The sequence below is a fragment of the Tupaia chinensis genome, unplaced genomic scaffold (genome assembly GCF_000334495.1).
Source record: "Tupaia chinensis unplaced genomic scaffold, TupChi_1.0 Scaffold000492_1, whole genome shotgun sequence".
NCBI classification, from domain to species: Eukaryota; Metazoa; Chordata; class Mammalia; order Scandentia; family Tupaiidae; genus Tupaia; species Tupaia belangeri.
Genome location: NW_006160004.1, coordinates 362,074 through 378,235, shown reverse-complemented (window position 1 = coordinate 378,235; position 16,162 = coordinate 362,074). Strand labels below are relative to the sequence as shown.

The 16,162-nt window shown below is 47.3% G+C and overlaps 1 protein-coding gene across 3 annotated transcripts in view; it reads left to right on the top strand.

Annotated features, from left to right (window-relative positions):
• The window catches only part of UBASH3A (ubiquitin associated and SH3 domain containing A), a 45,295-nt gene that overhangs the window by 19,938 nt on the left and 9,195 nt on the right, over positions 1-16,162 (top strand). For all 3 annotated transcript variants that reach the window (XR_001370962.2, XM_014590849.2, XM_006156384.3), the window contains exons 7-10: positions 1,667-1,793; positions 4,771-4,870; positions 7,103-7,225; positions 9,572-9,664. Coding sequence is in view for 2 of the 3 variants with exons in the window: in XM_014590849.2 (XP_014446335.1) it covers positions 1,667-1,793; positions 4,771-4,870; positions 7,103-7,225; positions 9,572-9,664 (443 nt within the window). In the remaining variant the exon portion in view is untranslated. The remainder of the gene's footprint in view (positions 1-1,666; positions 1,794-4,770; positions 4,871-7,102; positions 7,226-9,571; positions 9,665-16,162) is intronic.

The following is a 16,162-nucleotide window of genomic DNA, read 5'->3' as shown; positions in this document are numbered from 1 at the left end:
TGCATGCCCAAGATTCCGAGAGGAGAATGGAGGAGAAAGGATTGTGGTGTGGCCGTTCCTCCGGGGGGGGGGGTGATTTCTCGCTTTCTGTCTCTCTGTCTCTCTCTGTCTTTCTGGTAAGCGCATGCACCCCATAGCAAAAACCTCTCCAAAAATAAAAAGAAGCAATTTCCTCATTACCTATATGAAAATTGTCAGAATCAAAACAGAGCCAGTCATGTCAACTTGTATTAAGCCTTGATTAAACTGAGCCAGAAAAGGCTATGGAGGGGACAATTCTCAAGCCAGTGTGTTTAACAGTAACTGTCACAAGGACCTGCCTTGCACAAAGACCACTATAACCAGACACGGGAACTACTTCTGCAAGGACATCTGCCTGAAGACCACCAGTCCAACCTCAGACTGATGCAACCCTACTCATCCGTCTTGGTAGCCAAGGATAGTTGTCCCAAACAACTTAAGTAACCCCTCCTCATTTAACTTTTAAAAACTTGTCTTCCCTTGCCTACTGAACATGGCCAAGTTATACTATGGCAAGTATATTCCACATGGAAATGCTCGTTCCCTGATAAATATCGTCTTCTTTTAGAGAGTCCTTCTCTCTGCCTATTGTTTGAGGCTGACACCTGCAACTCCTTAGGTATTGCTTTTACAACCATCCTCTAAGCGCATATCCTCCTAAATTACAGCATTTAAAATGATGTCCTGTAGCTCCTGAATGTGACTGTTCACTGTTCATTCATTCCTGCATCCCAACTCTGTCCATCTGCACACCTCTGACTATTTCAGGAGGCACATTTAAGAGGCTGATGGATTAGCCAGGGTTCCTCAGAGAAGTAGAACCAGTGGGATGTGGAAAGACAGAGGGAGAGAAAAAGAGAAAGAGGAGGGCAGTGAGGAAGAGAGAAGTCCCAAATTTGTAAAGCAGCTCAGCAGGTTGAAGACCTAGGGCAAGGTCCAAAGATGACCTAAAGGCAGAATTCTCTCTTCCTCGGAGAACTGTAGTCCAAGTTCCTCTTCAGGTCTTCAGCTGATGAGATGAAGCCTACCCATACCTGGAGAGTAGTGGACTTTACTCAAAGTCTACTGAGATCAATGCAATCTTATCTGAGAAATACCTCATAGTGACATTAAAACAATGTTTGTCAGGCCAGCATTGTAGTTAAGGTGGCTGGATACCACATGGCCAACTGTACAATTATGGTTGTGGACCTGGGGGTTGAAAAACACACCAAGGGCATGTGCGTGCCTGCTCAAAGTCCCAAAGGAGAATGGAGAAGAGACTGCAGCATGGCCAATCCCCTTGGGGAGTGCTTTTTCATATTCTCTCTCTTCTTCTATCTCTCCAGCAAGCACACATGCCCTATAGCAAAGTTTTAAAAATAATAATTAAAAAATAAAATAAAATCCTGTTTGTCTAAATAACTGAGCACTGCAGCCTTGTCGAGTCAACACTGAAAGTTAACCATCACAGAGGGTGGTAACAGTAATAAAGCACTGAGTTACTCAGATCTGCTCTGTCACGGCACTCAGCATGTACGGTTTCAGTCTGTCCTCATGGTGACCTTATCTGCTAAGGTTGTCATGGGCCTTCTCAAGCACATACATGACCCCATGCTGTGTTTCTTTGGCAACAACATGGTTGCTTCTCTGTGTCTCCCTCCAGGACTTACACCTTCAGTCTAGCCATGGACCTAAACTCCAGGAGGGACGGTGAAGCCGGCGGCAGACGGAATGGAGAGTTTCGTCCACCACCAATGTCCAGGAGTATTAGCAGCCTACAGGACTTGCAGGTAATGCAATTTCTTTTAGCCTCTGAGTAAATGAGGTGAAGCCACACTATGTATTAACTCCCTGGCAGGATGGCTCCTTATGTAGGTAGAGCTTTTGTTCCATAAACTTATCTTGTCTGCTGCCCTGGGGCACAGATTCGGACCCATATTAGCAAGAGGCCTTTCCCACAGTGTCCAGTTGTTGGGGGGCTGTGCCCCAGTCAGTCCATCAGGCAGAGGAAACCAAACTCACCTACCCTGTTGGCCCATCTGCTACTTCTGAAGGCAGCATTGGTCACGGCGCTAGGATTCGGGCAGGGAAGAGGCCACAGCAAATTCTCACCCTGATTCCCTCACTAAGGAGCCAGGGACCCTGTAAAAATCACCTCCCCTGAGGCTTCAACTTCTCATCTTCCATGACAACACCGAGAAATACCCCTTACATGGGCACAGCCAGGAGTGCAGGCTGCCTGGGGGGGACCCTGCAGGTCTCTGTAGAGATGACTCAGGTAGAATGAGGTTACTATGGTGGCCCCAATCCAGCCTCACTGGTGTCCTTACAAGAAGAGACAATCAGGACACAGACATGCACAGGGACGGCCATGTGAGGACACAATGAGTAGGTACCATCTTCAAGCCAAAGAGGGGGCCTGAGAAGACCCAGCCCTGCTGATACCTTGACCTTGGACTTCAGCCTCCAGAATGCAAGACAGCAAATGCCTGTTGCTGAAGGCCCGTCTGCGGTGCTTTGTCACAACAGCCTGACAGACTAGTCTCCTCCCCAGGAGCCCTTTGTCCCAAGAGCTATCTCCAGGCCCCACTGAGTTCAGCCCAATCAGGAGCTGAGCCTAGGATGCTGGACACTGGAAATGTGGCTCCTTTCAGCCAGGTCTTCAGTCAGAGAAAAGAACGTTCCACGCCGAGGAGCCACTGACCAGGGAGTAAGACCTGCCAGCTATCAGCCAGCAAAAGGGGCTTCTCCCCTAGCCCACTCAGGCCATGGGAAACACAGCATAGACTGGGCTGGCTGCCCTCAGGGGGAGTGAGAGGACAGCAGGGTCCCAGGGCTTTCCCCAGTGGTGAGGCAAAGTCCCAGGGTTCTCCCCTTTCCCAAACTGACAGAGCGGGGAAACTGGGGTGGAAGTCTCACTGGAGTTCAGCCTGGAAAGTGGATGCATGGAGACTTCAGCCATCTTCATCGGGTCATGGATACCGAGTTCAAGCATGAACCAAATGTAGTGAGAGCTATCTAGACCATTAGGCACATGCGGATCTGGCATGGCCCAGATTGCAGCCTCATGAAGAGCTGGCAGAATCTGGCAGGCGCTGTCCCCAAGAAGGCTGGTGGAAAAGTGCCTTCCAGAAATTCTCCACTGCCACACAATGTGAGGGGGCACCACATAGGTCATGTCCACTGGAGGAAGCAGCCAGCTGGTGCAGACCCCGAGGCTCAACCACGTTGTAGAAGCAGGTCCAAAGTGCTGGTCAGTGGCATGGGCTTGGTTGACACTGAGTTGCTTCTCTCAGGGGTGTCTGGATGTTAAAAGAATTTGCATTTTCCTCTCTAACATTTAAGGAAAATCAGGGAGCCATGCTGGGGCTGATGCATGGGGGTTACACAGAGAAAGATCTCATCTGGTCACCTCCCTTCCTTAGCCCACTCCATAGCAAGATACATAAAACACCCAGAGAACTGCATAGCCAGGACAGGACAGGGGAAGGACAGAGCCGGCTGAGCCCCTGCCCAGTGTCCTCCTTATCCCACTCACCTCTGGTGACCTCAGCCTGTCCATCCCAGGTCTCCTTTGCTCCAGGTATGACCAGATTCTGTCACTCCCAGAAGCCTCCACGGCCCACCTCCTACCAGGAACTTTCCATTCTGCCCTCTGTCCAGACTCATTTTTCCATGTCTGTCCCTCAGTCCCAAGGAGATCTGTAGCTCTCTGGGGACAGGGGGACTGTAGACTGCAGTTCTGTGTTCCACCATTTGACATGCTTCCCCTGAATGCCATGTCAAGGGGACACTGAGGGCACAAGTCCCAGGAGCCCATAGGAGGCACTGCTGAGTCTGTGTTGATCCAGGACTCTGGTCCTGACCTGAAATGGAGCCCCCAGACAGCCTGGCCTGGCACTGGGCAGCATCTCTCTGGGATTCAAGGGTGGGATGGTTGTCAACTGGACTAAGAGTGCCCTTCAGAGTACATCTGAGCCTCGACACCTCCCTCAAGGGTCCCAGTTATTTTGGGAGCCCCCAGAGGAGGGCTCATGCTCCACAGAGCTGTCCTGGTGGCCCCCATGACCACAGAGCCATTCTCAGCTCTCGCTTCCCCTCTCCGTCTCATTCACAGTGGATTTCCTTCAGGGCCAACTCCTTCATCCCACAGGGAGGAGCCCCATCTCTCCTAAGGACAGGACTCCATACCACCCACACGTGGGGGTCCCTCCTGGAAGATGGCGTATTACTGCCTGAAGTGTGACCCCGAGATTACTTCACCAAAGCATGAGCTCCCTAAGATTTGTCTTTCAGTCTTCACTGCTGTGGGCAGGTACTCTGAGACCATGAAGCCCAAGGTCATTCTGGGGCTGCCTAAAGCAGAGGAGAGCCCCAGAGGGCCTCCGTCTCCACATGTGTTACATGTAATACATGTATCATAACACAGATAGAGATCATGTCCTCAGATCACACGCCATGGAAGGCTAGGACTTGGAAGAGACAGAGAAGCAAGACAGTTGATGTATCATGGTGAGGGCCAACCCCATCTCTTCAGTTCCTTTATGATGTTGTAACACCCAGGGACAAGCTGAGAGAACTGGAGAGGTTCCCACCTGCACTTCCCAGCCTTATTTCATTGTGGCGACTTTGGCAAGTTGACCTGTAGCAACCGATCACTAAGGAAGACGCTGTCTCCCACTCAGCCACGGGCTGGCCAGAAGAGGTGCTATTGCACAGCTCTGTGGATGGGAGAATGAAGTTGCTTTTCCTTGGTTTCCACTCCAGGCCACGATAGTGAGGAGGAGCGTGCTGGTGGTGCGCCACGGGGAGAGAGTGGACCAGGTCTTCGGAAAGTCATGGCTGCAGCAGTGCTCCACCCCAGATGGTAGGTCAAGTCCAGAGGATCTGCACGGAAACACCACAGACCTAGCAAACAAGGTCCTCCACCATTTCTTTACCCAGCACCCAATCCCCAATGGTCCATTCTTTTTTTACTTCAGACTAAAACATTACTGATTTTCTTCGATGCTTTCATTTCCATATTTAAGGATTTTCGTCTTCTCTTAAACTGTTGATAGGTTCATCTGCCTACTATTTAAACTGAATCCTAACCTTTTTCCTGGCTCTAAGTTTTAAGTAAATTTCTCTTAATATTTTTTTTATTTTGATCTATTTTTTTAAAAAGAACAATTATGTACAGATGGTGCATGAGAGAGGTACACACGCTGCATCCTTCTGCTGAGGAGGTATCTGTGTCTCTGTCTATAAGACCTGACCCTACATACCTTTGTGGACGATAGAGGGGTATTTACCAAGCAGTTCTCCTTACCCTAGTGGCATCCACAGAATGGACTTTCAAGCAAATCCCCTTGACCTGAAGCCTCTGAGCCCTGTCGAGAGCTAGGGCACGCTGACACTGCCCTATCCCTCAACCTCAGCGCTGAATCTCTCCAAGCCACCTTCACTGCTATGGCCATTTCCTGCTGCTTAACAGATGGACATGTTCTTGCATGTGCCTCTTGTTCATCCCAGCTTTTCCCCTCAGAACATTAAGGACTAAAAACAGTGCTTTTCAATATACATACCCACAGCCACACTGCCCTGATAATCAATGTCCTTCTCAATGTCCACCTCCTAACAAAAACTCTATGACGTCACAATTCTAAATCATGGCATCAAGGAGGTCAAGGTACTGAACATGGCGATAAAGCCCATTCATGGTGATAAAGCTGCTCAGTGAGCCACGCCCTTTGGGATTCCTACAAAAGCCAACAGGTCCAAGAAAGGGGAGAATGAATATAGAAAACTACTGGCATGTGATAAGCACATGCCAGAAAGATTCTGAGCATACATCATGACTGGACAGACCTCCCAGAGCTTAGAGACCTAGTAGTAGAATTGTCTCTATAAAACAAGGTTAAGTAGAGATACAGAGGTTTAGGGAATAAAAGAGAAGATAAGAAGTTGATATGAGGATGAATTTAAAACACACAATCATAAGAAACTTTCTTGAAATAAAATAAGCATTGAAACTACAGATTGAAATAGCACATCATGGGGATCGGCAGCTAGTTTGCTGGACTCCCACGTAGTTGACTGCAGTTTGAGTCCCGGACCCGGTGGCTTAAACTCACACTGGGTGTGTGAGCATGTGTGCCCAAGATCCCAGGAGGAGAATGGAGGAGAAGGGATTGTAACATGACCATATCCCCTGGGGGAGGGGTGATTTCTCGCTTTCTGTCTTTCTGTCCATCTTTGTCTTTCTGGTGAGTGCACATGCCCTATAGCAAAAAAACTCTCAAAAAAATAATAATATCACTGATGTGATGGCCAGCCAAGGCTTGGAGTGGTGCAAGGTCCTCAGTAAGGATCTCGATTGGTTTGCTCATGAGTGCTCTTGACAATGGTGACCACGTCTCACAGCTGTCAAGAGGCTCTGAGTGTCATCTTACTGACTCTTCAGAGCATTGCTATTGTTTTGCCCTTTTAACTGAAGGAGAGATCAAGTCACTTGTTTCTAGTCTCTGAGCTAGGAGCTTGGAGCTAGGAGCTGGTGGTGCCAGGATTTGCACCCAGATTGTCAGATCTCAGAGCTCAAGGTCAGAGCAAAGTGAACCAGGGCACTATGCAGCCTTGGAAAGCGGTAAGTCCCAGAAAATCCGCCTAGTTTCTAGCCTGTCCTTCCAGGACTGATTGTCACGTAATGCAGGGCATGTTCAGCCACAGGCATCCTGTCCCCATGGGTGCCACAATACACTTAAAGCTAGGAATAGATCCAGCTTCACAAACTTAGTTCCTAACCTGAGGTTTTCAATAAGTTACCTTAAACTGGTCATGATCCTTTACCAGGGAAGTTGTATGGGTGGTTAGGAGAGGACAGGAGGCCCTCGTGGTTCCTGAGGCTGAAGCCTGCATTCTGTGTATTTGAGGAAATGTGGCCCGCAAGCAGAGCAGCACTTTCTCCTTGAGTGGAATCCACATCGTGGACCATGTTCGAGAAACACCATGGTTGACGATCATTTAAACAGGAGTTTTGCTGGCAGTGTGGACCTTTGCTTGGGAGTTTTACGGGACAAAAACTAACACGATAACCATCCGAGGCTTATTTGTGCTGTAGGAAAGTACTACAGGCCAGACCTGAACTTCCCTTGCAGTCTGCCCCGACGCAGCAGTGGAATCAAAGACTTTGAGAACGATCCGCCATTGTCATCATGTGGAATTTTCCAGTCCAGAATCACAGGTACATTCGAGCTCCATCTAGTGGGGGAGGAGGGGTAACAGCAGCAGCAGCGATAGTGGGTTCAATCCTTACTGTGTGCCCCTCAGTGTCTAGTACTGGTGTTCTCCATATTCTGCTGCTGACGAAGCTGAGGCACAAAGAGGTTAAGTAACTCACCCGAAGTCACACAATCAGTAAAGGAAAATGCAGAGGTTTGATCTAGGGACAGATACTGGAGCAGTCAGGAGGAATGACCAATAGGCATGGAAAGAACAAGAGAGGGGGGAAATCAACAATCGCTGGGTGTCCCAGGGTGCTATTTTAAAACATTAAAACCCAAGCCAGCAAGTGGCATGGTAGTTAAGGTGCTAGATCTCATGTGACTGACTCCACAGTTTGCGTCCCAGACCCGACAACCTGAAAAACATGCTGGGTACAAGTGCATGCATGCCCAAAAACTCCTGCGAGGAGAATGGAAGAGCAGGGATTGAGGTGTGGCCATTCCCCCTGGGAGTGATTTCTCACTTTCCCTCTCTCTGTGTCTCTGAAAAGCACACACACCCTATAAAAAAATAAAATAAAATAAATAAAATCCATATTCCCTCATTGATTTTTATCTCAATATTTGGGCTTTGGTTTTAAGTCTCAGGATTCTGGTCCCACGTGACTGAATTCTTGGAACAGATGAGACGATTGAGTTCATCTGGTCTTCATTTTATGAACTCAGAAAGTCCAGTCTAGAGCTGAATGGACGTCCTGTGCCCATGGCTGGTCAGCAGGAAGGACTCCCTAGAACAGGCTCTCCTGTGCCGCACCCAGGGGTGTGCTCATCAGCACTCACCACGGCCCTCCAGGCAGGGCAGGGAAGCCCTGATGGTGGCAGTTGCTGATTTCAGTGCTGAAAATGCTGCACTTGCACCACTGCCGATGCCAGGCTCCCAGTGTGAGGTCACTGAGGCAGAGGCGGGAAGAAATAAGTCAGCTCTCCCGAGAGTCAGAGAGCCACTGCACTCGCCCTGTAGGCCCCTTCTGCTGCGGGCTCTGTGGTCTGTGCGTGTGTGTGGTGTGCGTGCCCCCTCTGTGACGTGCATGCCCCCTCTGTGACATACCTTTGCACTCCGTGCCTCCTGCCCAAACCCTCACCTAGGTGCCTACACATCTCTCGGTGTGCGTACTGGGGAGGATCTGAGAACAGGTGTCTGTGTGGGCAGTTGGCGCCCTGTGTGTTCATGGCCTTGCTGCCGTAACCAAGCACCACAGACAGGGCAGTTTCAACCACAGCCATTTATCATCCCACAGATCCAGACTCTGGGAGTCCCAAATCGAGGCAGTCCCAGATTTGGAGGCTGTCATGGGCTCTTGCCTTGGCCTATAGATTCACCTTCTCCTCTGTTCTCATGTCATCTTTTTCCTTTGTGCATCTCTGGGCTCATATTTCCTCTTTTATAAGGATACCAAGCACATTGAGTAACAGCCCACTCTTATCTTACTTGATTACTCTGTAAAGACCCCATTTCCAAGTCAAGTGATGTTCTGAGGTTCCCTCCGGAGTGAGGACTCCCACATGTCTTTTTGGGGTGGGAGAAATTCAATCCATAATAGCCTGTACTGAAACCTCACTGGCCTTGGTGCTGGGTCTTCAGTACAGTAGAGACCCTTCTTTCCCAAAGAGCTGGATCTCTGCTCTCACGAGAGGAAATGTTTGTGAGCCTCTGCTGGTCTTGAGCTTTTCATCACTGTGGAACAAAGGACTGCAGATGGCAAGCAGCACCCATCTGTTAGTGTGCCACCCAGTAAGTCAGAAACCCAGGCTCAGCAGGCTGCTTCTCAGCTCAGCGTCTCACCTGAGGTCAAGGTCTCAGCTGAGTCCCGCCTGGAACTCCAGTCCCCTTCCAGGCTCATCAGGCTATTAGCAGAGCCCAGCTCCTTGCAGCAATAAGACTGAGGTCTTTTCTTTGCTGACTGTCATCAAGGGCCATCCTCAGCCTCCAGAGGTCACCCACATTCCCTGCCATGTGGTACCCTCCATCATTGGAGCCAGCAACAGAGAATTTCTCACATGCTGAATCCCTCTCATTTAAAATCTCTCTGACTTCCTCTCTGTGAGTGGAGGGAGAAAATCTCTGTTTTGGATAGGCTCATTTGACTAGGTCAGGCCCACCTGGGATTATCACCTTGGTGCCACGTATGGTAACAGTCATGGGAGCAGTTGGAGTCACAAGTTAGACCCACACACAAGAGGGTTGTGCAGGGTGTATACACCAGGAGGAGGAGATCTAGGGGCCTCTCAGGACCCCACCTACCACAGGGAGTAAGCCGCCTGTCCTCATGGAATTATAACAGCATTTTCTTCCTGCTGTTTTCCAGGGAATGCACTGCTGGACAGTGGTGTCAGTATCACCTCTGTCTTCACCTCCCCCGCCCTCCGCTGTGTGCAGACCGCCAAGCACATCCTAGAAGGTTGGTGAGGACTTCTGTGAGCTTCTTCTGTTCCCTTGACATTGCAGTTCTCCAAGGAAAGAAGAAAGGGAATGCCGGTGGAACTGGGCGATGGTCATGTCCAAGTCCACTCAGTCATGGGCAGTTAGAAACCAGACTTCCAAGAACTACTAGCAGGCCCCCTGAGCCCATGAGTGATTCTGGGATTCCAGGATTGTAAGACCAGTAGGAGTTGGTGGCTGAGTGCCAGGGGCCTGTCATCACACCATTCACCTCTGGCCTCCTTCCGCCCAGTGTTTAAGAAACACCTAGAAAGGGCATTCAAAAGCTTAGAGAAGGACTGACCCACAGCCTAGAGGTTAAGAGGGCTGGATTCCATATGACCAACTACAGAATTCTAATCTTGGCCCCTGTGGCTTAAAAACCTTGCTGGGCACATGTGGACACATGCCCTGAATTCTGACAGGATATGGAAATGGAGAAGGGATTATGGCATGGCCATGCCCATTAGTAGCGCTTCTATTTCTTCTTCTTCATCTCTCTCTGCCTCTCTCTGCCCCTCTCTGCCTCTCTCTGCCTGTCTCTTCCAAGTGTAGACACTCTCTGGCAAAACAAACCAACAAAAACCCTAGAGAGCAATGATGGTCCTCCCAAGTCCAACATGTGTGGTTCTTCAGAGACAAAAACCATCTGCTGGAAGGAGGGTTGGAGCTGTCCCACATGTTCAGGAGCCAATGGTGCCAGAAGCCATCAGGGGTCCCCCTCTGCAGCTCCCACCTCCAGGAAGTACAGTCCTATGCAGAGGAGGATAGCTGTTCCGGAGGCCTGGTCTCAGCCCCTCAGTGTCAACCCCCACCCTTTCCTCCTTGAGTGTGAAGGGGGGGGCTAGAGAAGTTCACATGCAGGGACTGTCCACTAATGAGCTGCCATAAAATGTCACAACACCTATGTCCAGCCAGGCCCTCTAAGAACTATCTTTTCCCACCCAGGACTTTCATTGTCCTAAACTATAAGTTTCTTTTCTAGTAATGAGCTTCATCTTCCCTACCCAACCACTCCCACCATGGAAATCACACATAAATAAAAAGATAAAGAATATTCCTTTGGCCAGTTTTTATCATTTAAAAAAAAACTGAGAGCTTCTAAAGCATTTTTCATAATCTTATTCTTTTTTGTCACCATCCATAGTTTCTCTTCACATATTTTTTGATTTTTTAATTTTTTTTTTTTTTTTTTTTTTTTTTTTAGTTTGCCAGAGAGAGAAAGCACCCCTTAATGTGCTCATAGCACAATCCCTTCTCCTCCATTTCTCCATGCTGTCAGCATTTGGGGCATGCATATGAACGTACCTGGTATGTTTTTCAAGCTACCAAGGCTGGAATTTGAACCATGCAATTGGCCATGTGGTATGTGGCCACCTTAACCACTGGGCCACAAGAATGGAACTTATTCCAATTTTTGTGAATATTTTTATGACTTCTACAAGGAGTCTTCAAAAAGCTTGTGGAAGATGAATACTATAGGAAAGAGGGAGGGAGAAAAAAAAGAAAATGAGTACTATAGAAAAACATGCAAAGGGGCCAGCTGGTGGCATGATGGTAAGGCACTGGACTTACACATGGTTAACTGAGGTTCCAGTCCCAGGCCCAGACCCAGAGGCTTGAAAATCATGCCAGGCACGTGTGCATGTATGCCCAAAATCCTGAGAGGTGAGTGGAGGAAGGGATTGCAGCATGGCCATCTCTGGGGCGTGGGGGAGAATATACGATTTCTCATGTTCCCTCTCTCTGTCTCTCTCTTTTTCTGATGACTTCATATACTATGGCAAAAAAATTAGTTTAATTTACACCAAAATAAACTCATACTCTAATTCTACTTTTCCACAGCCTCTTTTAAGTCTCCTTTGTTATTTGAATCTCTTGCACATAAAATGAAAAGTTCTCAGAAATGTTTGCTGCTAATGATAATGTCAATGTCCTTAACATTTTCTTTCATTGACTTTTATTCTATATGCATATTATTATTATTTTGCCTATTTAAAAGGCACAGGTTTTAAAATCTTTAGATGAAACAAAAACACCCAGTCTTTCTTATAAGTCTTCAAATGTAAGTGACTTGCTTTTCAGATTGACATCTGAGATGTTAACATGTGAGATTTTATTTCGCTCTAATGTCAGTGAGTACCCTGGTGGATCGTTCCCCATCAGTGGTTACAGGTGCCCTTACAAGGAAGAGACCATGGTTATACCCATTTGGGAAACGTCCACACTCCCTTGCTCTCTCTCTCTCTCCCTCCCGCTCTCTTTTTTTCTCTTTCTTTCATTTGTTTCTTCTATCAGAAAGAGAAAGAGAGTGGGAGAGAGACAACACACCCACAAGGTCTTGTTGCCACTATCCAGCCCCTACCCCAGTCAGCTTGAATCACTGGTATGCACAGGGAGGTCTTGGGACACAAACCCAGGACATTCCCCTGTGGGTCCAAATGTATTCTGTTATGCTACCAACTGGCCCCTGTCAAATTGTTCCTTTTTTTATTTTCTTTCTTTTTTATTTATTTTGTTTTAGCAATTTTGGCTATAGGGCACATGTGCTCCCCAGAGAGACAGAGACAGAAAGCAAGAAATCACCCTGCAGGGGGCATGGCCATGCCACAATCCCTTTCCCTCCATTCTCCTCCTGGGATCTTGGGTATGCACGCACACATGCCTGGTGTGAATTTTGAAGCCACAGGGCCCAGGACTCAACTGCAGTCAGCCATGTGAAAGTCCAGCAATGTAACTGCTATGCCATCTGCTGGCCCCCAAACTTCTTTCTTCATGTGACCTATTCACAGGGAAATAAGCCCTTCACAGACTAAGGGGAGAACTTGAGAACCTGGTTAGCTCAGGTTAAATCGCTCTTCCATAAACTGCTTGACAAAGGAATCCATTCCATGGACTTAGAAAATATTTTGGAAACTTACTTTATTCTCAGCATTTGAGTTGAATGAAAGATGGAGGTCTTTTTTTTTTTTCTCCACTCAAAGACATGGTCTTACTTTGTGACATTCCCCTGTGGGTCCAAATGTATTCTGTTATGCTACCAACTGGCCCCTGTCAAATTGTTCCTTTTTTTATTTTCTTTCTTTTTTATTTATTTTGTTTTAGCAATTTTGGCTATAGGGCACATGTGCTCCCCAGAGAGACAGAGACAGAAAGCAAGAAATCACCCTGCAGGGGGCATGGCCATGCCACAATCCCTTTCCCTCCATTCTCCTCCTGGGATCTTGGGTATGCACGCACACATGCCTGGTGTGAATTTTGAAGCCACAGGGCCCAGGACTCAACTGCAGTCAGCCATGTGAAAGTCCAGCAATGTAACTGCTATGCCATCTGCTGGCCCCCAAACTTCTTTCTTCATGTGACCTATTCACAGGGAAATAAGCCCTTCACAGACTAAGGGGAGAACTTGAGAACCTGGTTAGCTCAGGTTAAATCGCTCTTCCATAAACTGCTTGACAAAGGAATCCATTCCATGGACTTAGAAAATATTTTGGAAACTTACTTTATTCTCAGCATTTGAGTTGAATGAAAGATGGAGGTCTTTTTTTTTTTTCTCCACTCAAAGACATGGTCTTACTTTGTAGATATTTTTTTAGTCAAGATATAAAATGCTTGGGAAGGGTGAATTGCAGAGAGTCAGAATGTTCCAGAAGATGGTTTCCTTCTGCCCATGACCTCTTGCCCAGTCTGGCATGAATGCAGGTCAGGACAGTATTTAGGAGACTGACCTTCCCCATGATGGGCACATCTTTCCTTGGGTTGTTGGATTGCTCGGTCTTCACAGGGTTGTTCTCAGCCCACCCAGAAGATGAGGCCCCCATGGTGGACAGAGCTGTGGGTGATCAAGATGAGCCCATGGTGGCCAGCTGTCCATGGCCTTCACAGCTCCTGGGAGACTCTATCCCTCCTGAAAGACAGAGGGTCACTGCTCCTCTGATATCTTCCAACTACTCAGAGTTTGGAGCTCAGAAATAGCATGCTGGGCTCACTCCCAGAACTGTATCTGCCAACAACAATAAGATCACCTTTCCAAGGCATCTGGCCCCACGGCCTAGTGGTTAAGAGAACTGGATTCCTAAGGGATATGGCTGACCACACAGTTTGAATCCCCACTGCAGCAGCTTGAAAACCACTCCAGGCTCATGTGTGCGCAAAATCCCAGCAGGACAGAGAAATGGAGAACAGATTGCAGTGTGACTACATCCCATTGAGGGTCTCTCCCTCTCTCTCTCTCTCTCTCTCTCTCTCTCTCTGCCTTTCTCCCTTTCTTTAGCAAGCACATATGTTCTCTGATGAATTTTTTTTTAAATCACCTTTTTGAAAGGTGTCAGTTAGAGCTTAAACCGAAGCAAGTTCAGAGGACTCTGACAGCATCCCTGATCTGAAGAAACATTTTCAGGTCCACAGCGCTTGCACTTCAACAAGAGATGTGAGACTAAAGGTCCAGACCAGACCCAGCTTACATAAATGAGACTTTGGTCATCAGATACTGAAGAATAAATCCTAAGCAAAAGAAAAAAGAAACACCACAGGTAGTCATCTTCAAGCAGCTCTTCAGATAGTAGAACATACGGCTGATAAAAAGGTGGAAGAAAAGCAAGATCAAAGTCAAGGACCTCGTCCAGAGATCTCCAGCCTCATTCACATTCTTCTTTTTTTGAGAGATTTTTTGCTATAGGGTGCAAGCACTCACTATAGAGACAGAAAAAGTCAGAGAGACAGAAAGTGAGAAATCACCCGCCAGGAGGAAGGCCACGCCACAATCTCTTCTCTTCCATTCTTCTCTTGGGATTTTGGGTACATACACACATGCACCTACACCCAGTGTGAGCTTTAAGCTGCCGGGTCCAGGATTCAAACCAAGGTCGACTACGTGGGAGTCTAGTGATGTAACCATTATGCCATCTGCTGATCCCTCATTCACATTCTTATGATAGAAAGTCCAGGTTGAGACTTCATCCACACCACAGGAGAACCCATAGTTGCTCTTAGGATAGAGAACAGTGTAAAGGCAGAGACAAGGAGAGACGAGAAAAGGAGAAGAGTAAAGGCAAGGACAGTAGTTACTAACATCAATGTAGGGAATCAGGAAACATCAAAGCTGGACTAGAACGTCTACCACCAGCTGAACAGGCCAAAGCCAGATTACAACTGGTTCTTGAAGCTGTTGCAAAAGTCGATGAAGTATTGGGACCAGCAGTTAGCGTAATGGCTATGTTGCTGAACTCCCATGTAGTCGATCGCGGTTCACGTCCCAGACCCAGTGGCTTAAAACTCACACTGGGTGCGTGTGCGTGCGTGCCCAAGATCCCGAGAGGAGGATGGAGGAGAAGGGATTGTGGTGTGGCCATCCCCCTGGGGGGTGTCTCTCTCTCTCTTTCTGTCTGGCGAGCGCACGCGCCCTATGGCAAAAACCTCTCCAAAAAAAAAAAAAAAGTTGATGAAGTATTAAAAGTCAATGAAAGAAAGGAGGGGAAAAAAGAGAAGAAAAGAGGAAGAACAAGCCACTCTGGTTGAACAAGTGAAAAAAGTATTGAAGCTATTGGAAGAGATTCTTTTGTTCAGCATTCAGATTAAGTAAAGAAATGAAAAAGACAGTGGAACCTAGTGAAACATGCAGCTTCAGCATCCGGACCAGCATCAGTAGTTGCTGACCCAGCCAGCACTGAAAAAAAATAGACCCTGGCAGCATCCCTACTGCTATCAAGTACCAAGATGACAATTCTTTGGCCCATCCAAATTTGGGTTTGTTTATTTATTTATTTATTTACAGTCATTCATTGTGCATCAATACAGTATACAAAATAAGATTTTTTTCCATCCAAAATACATTGTATATTGGGTCATTCAAGAATATTACCATACATGTTATCATCAACAAATAATTTTCTATTTCTCGTTTCTTACATATTTCGCTTTTTTTGCCCCCTTGATTCCCTACCTCTCACCCTCTGCCAATTCCCCCATTATCCCACACTGTCTCTGGTATGTACAGTTGCTTTTCCTGCATTTTTTTTCACATTTTATTGATTCACTAAAGATCTTAATTAAATTAAAAACTTTCAAGAGCAAGCACAGCTGATATATACGTCTATGAATACATGATTGACTTTAGGCATAAATCTCAGTGAGTGAAGTGAGCATACTATAAAGAAGCACCTCGCTGGGTTATATAGCTTGCTGCAGCCATTAAATAGGTATTAATAGGTATTTTTAATGCATTTTTTAATTTCAAGAAAAACAGATCTAGTTTTAATAGATCAAAATTTTTTAAAATGCTGAGAAAATTGCTTAAAACTTAAAGCCAGGAGGGAACCAGCAGGTAGCGTAATGGCTATGTCGCTGGACTCCCACGTAGTCGACCGCGGTTCATGTCCCGGACCCGGTGGCTTAAAACTCACGCCGGGCACGTGTGCGTGCGTGCCCAAGATCCCGAGAGGAGAATGGAGGAGAAGGGATTGCGGCGTGACCATCCCCC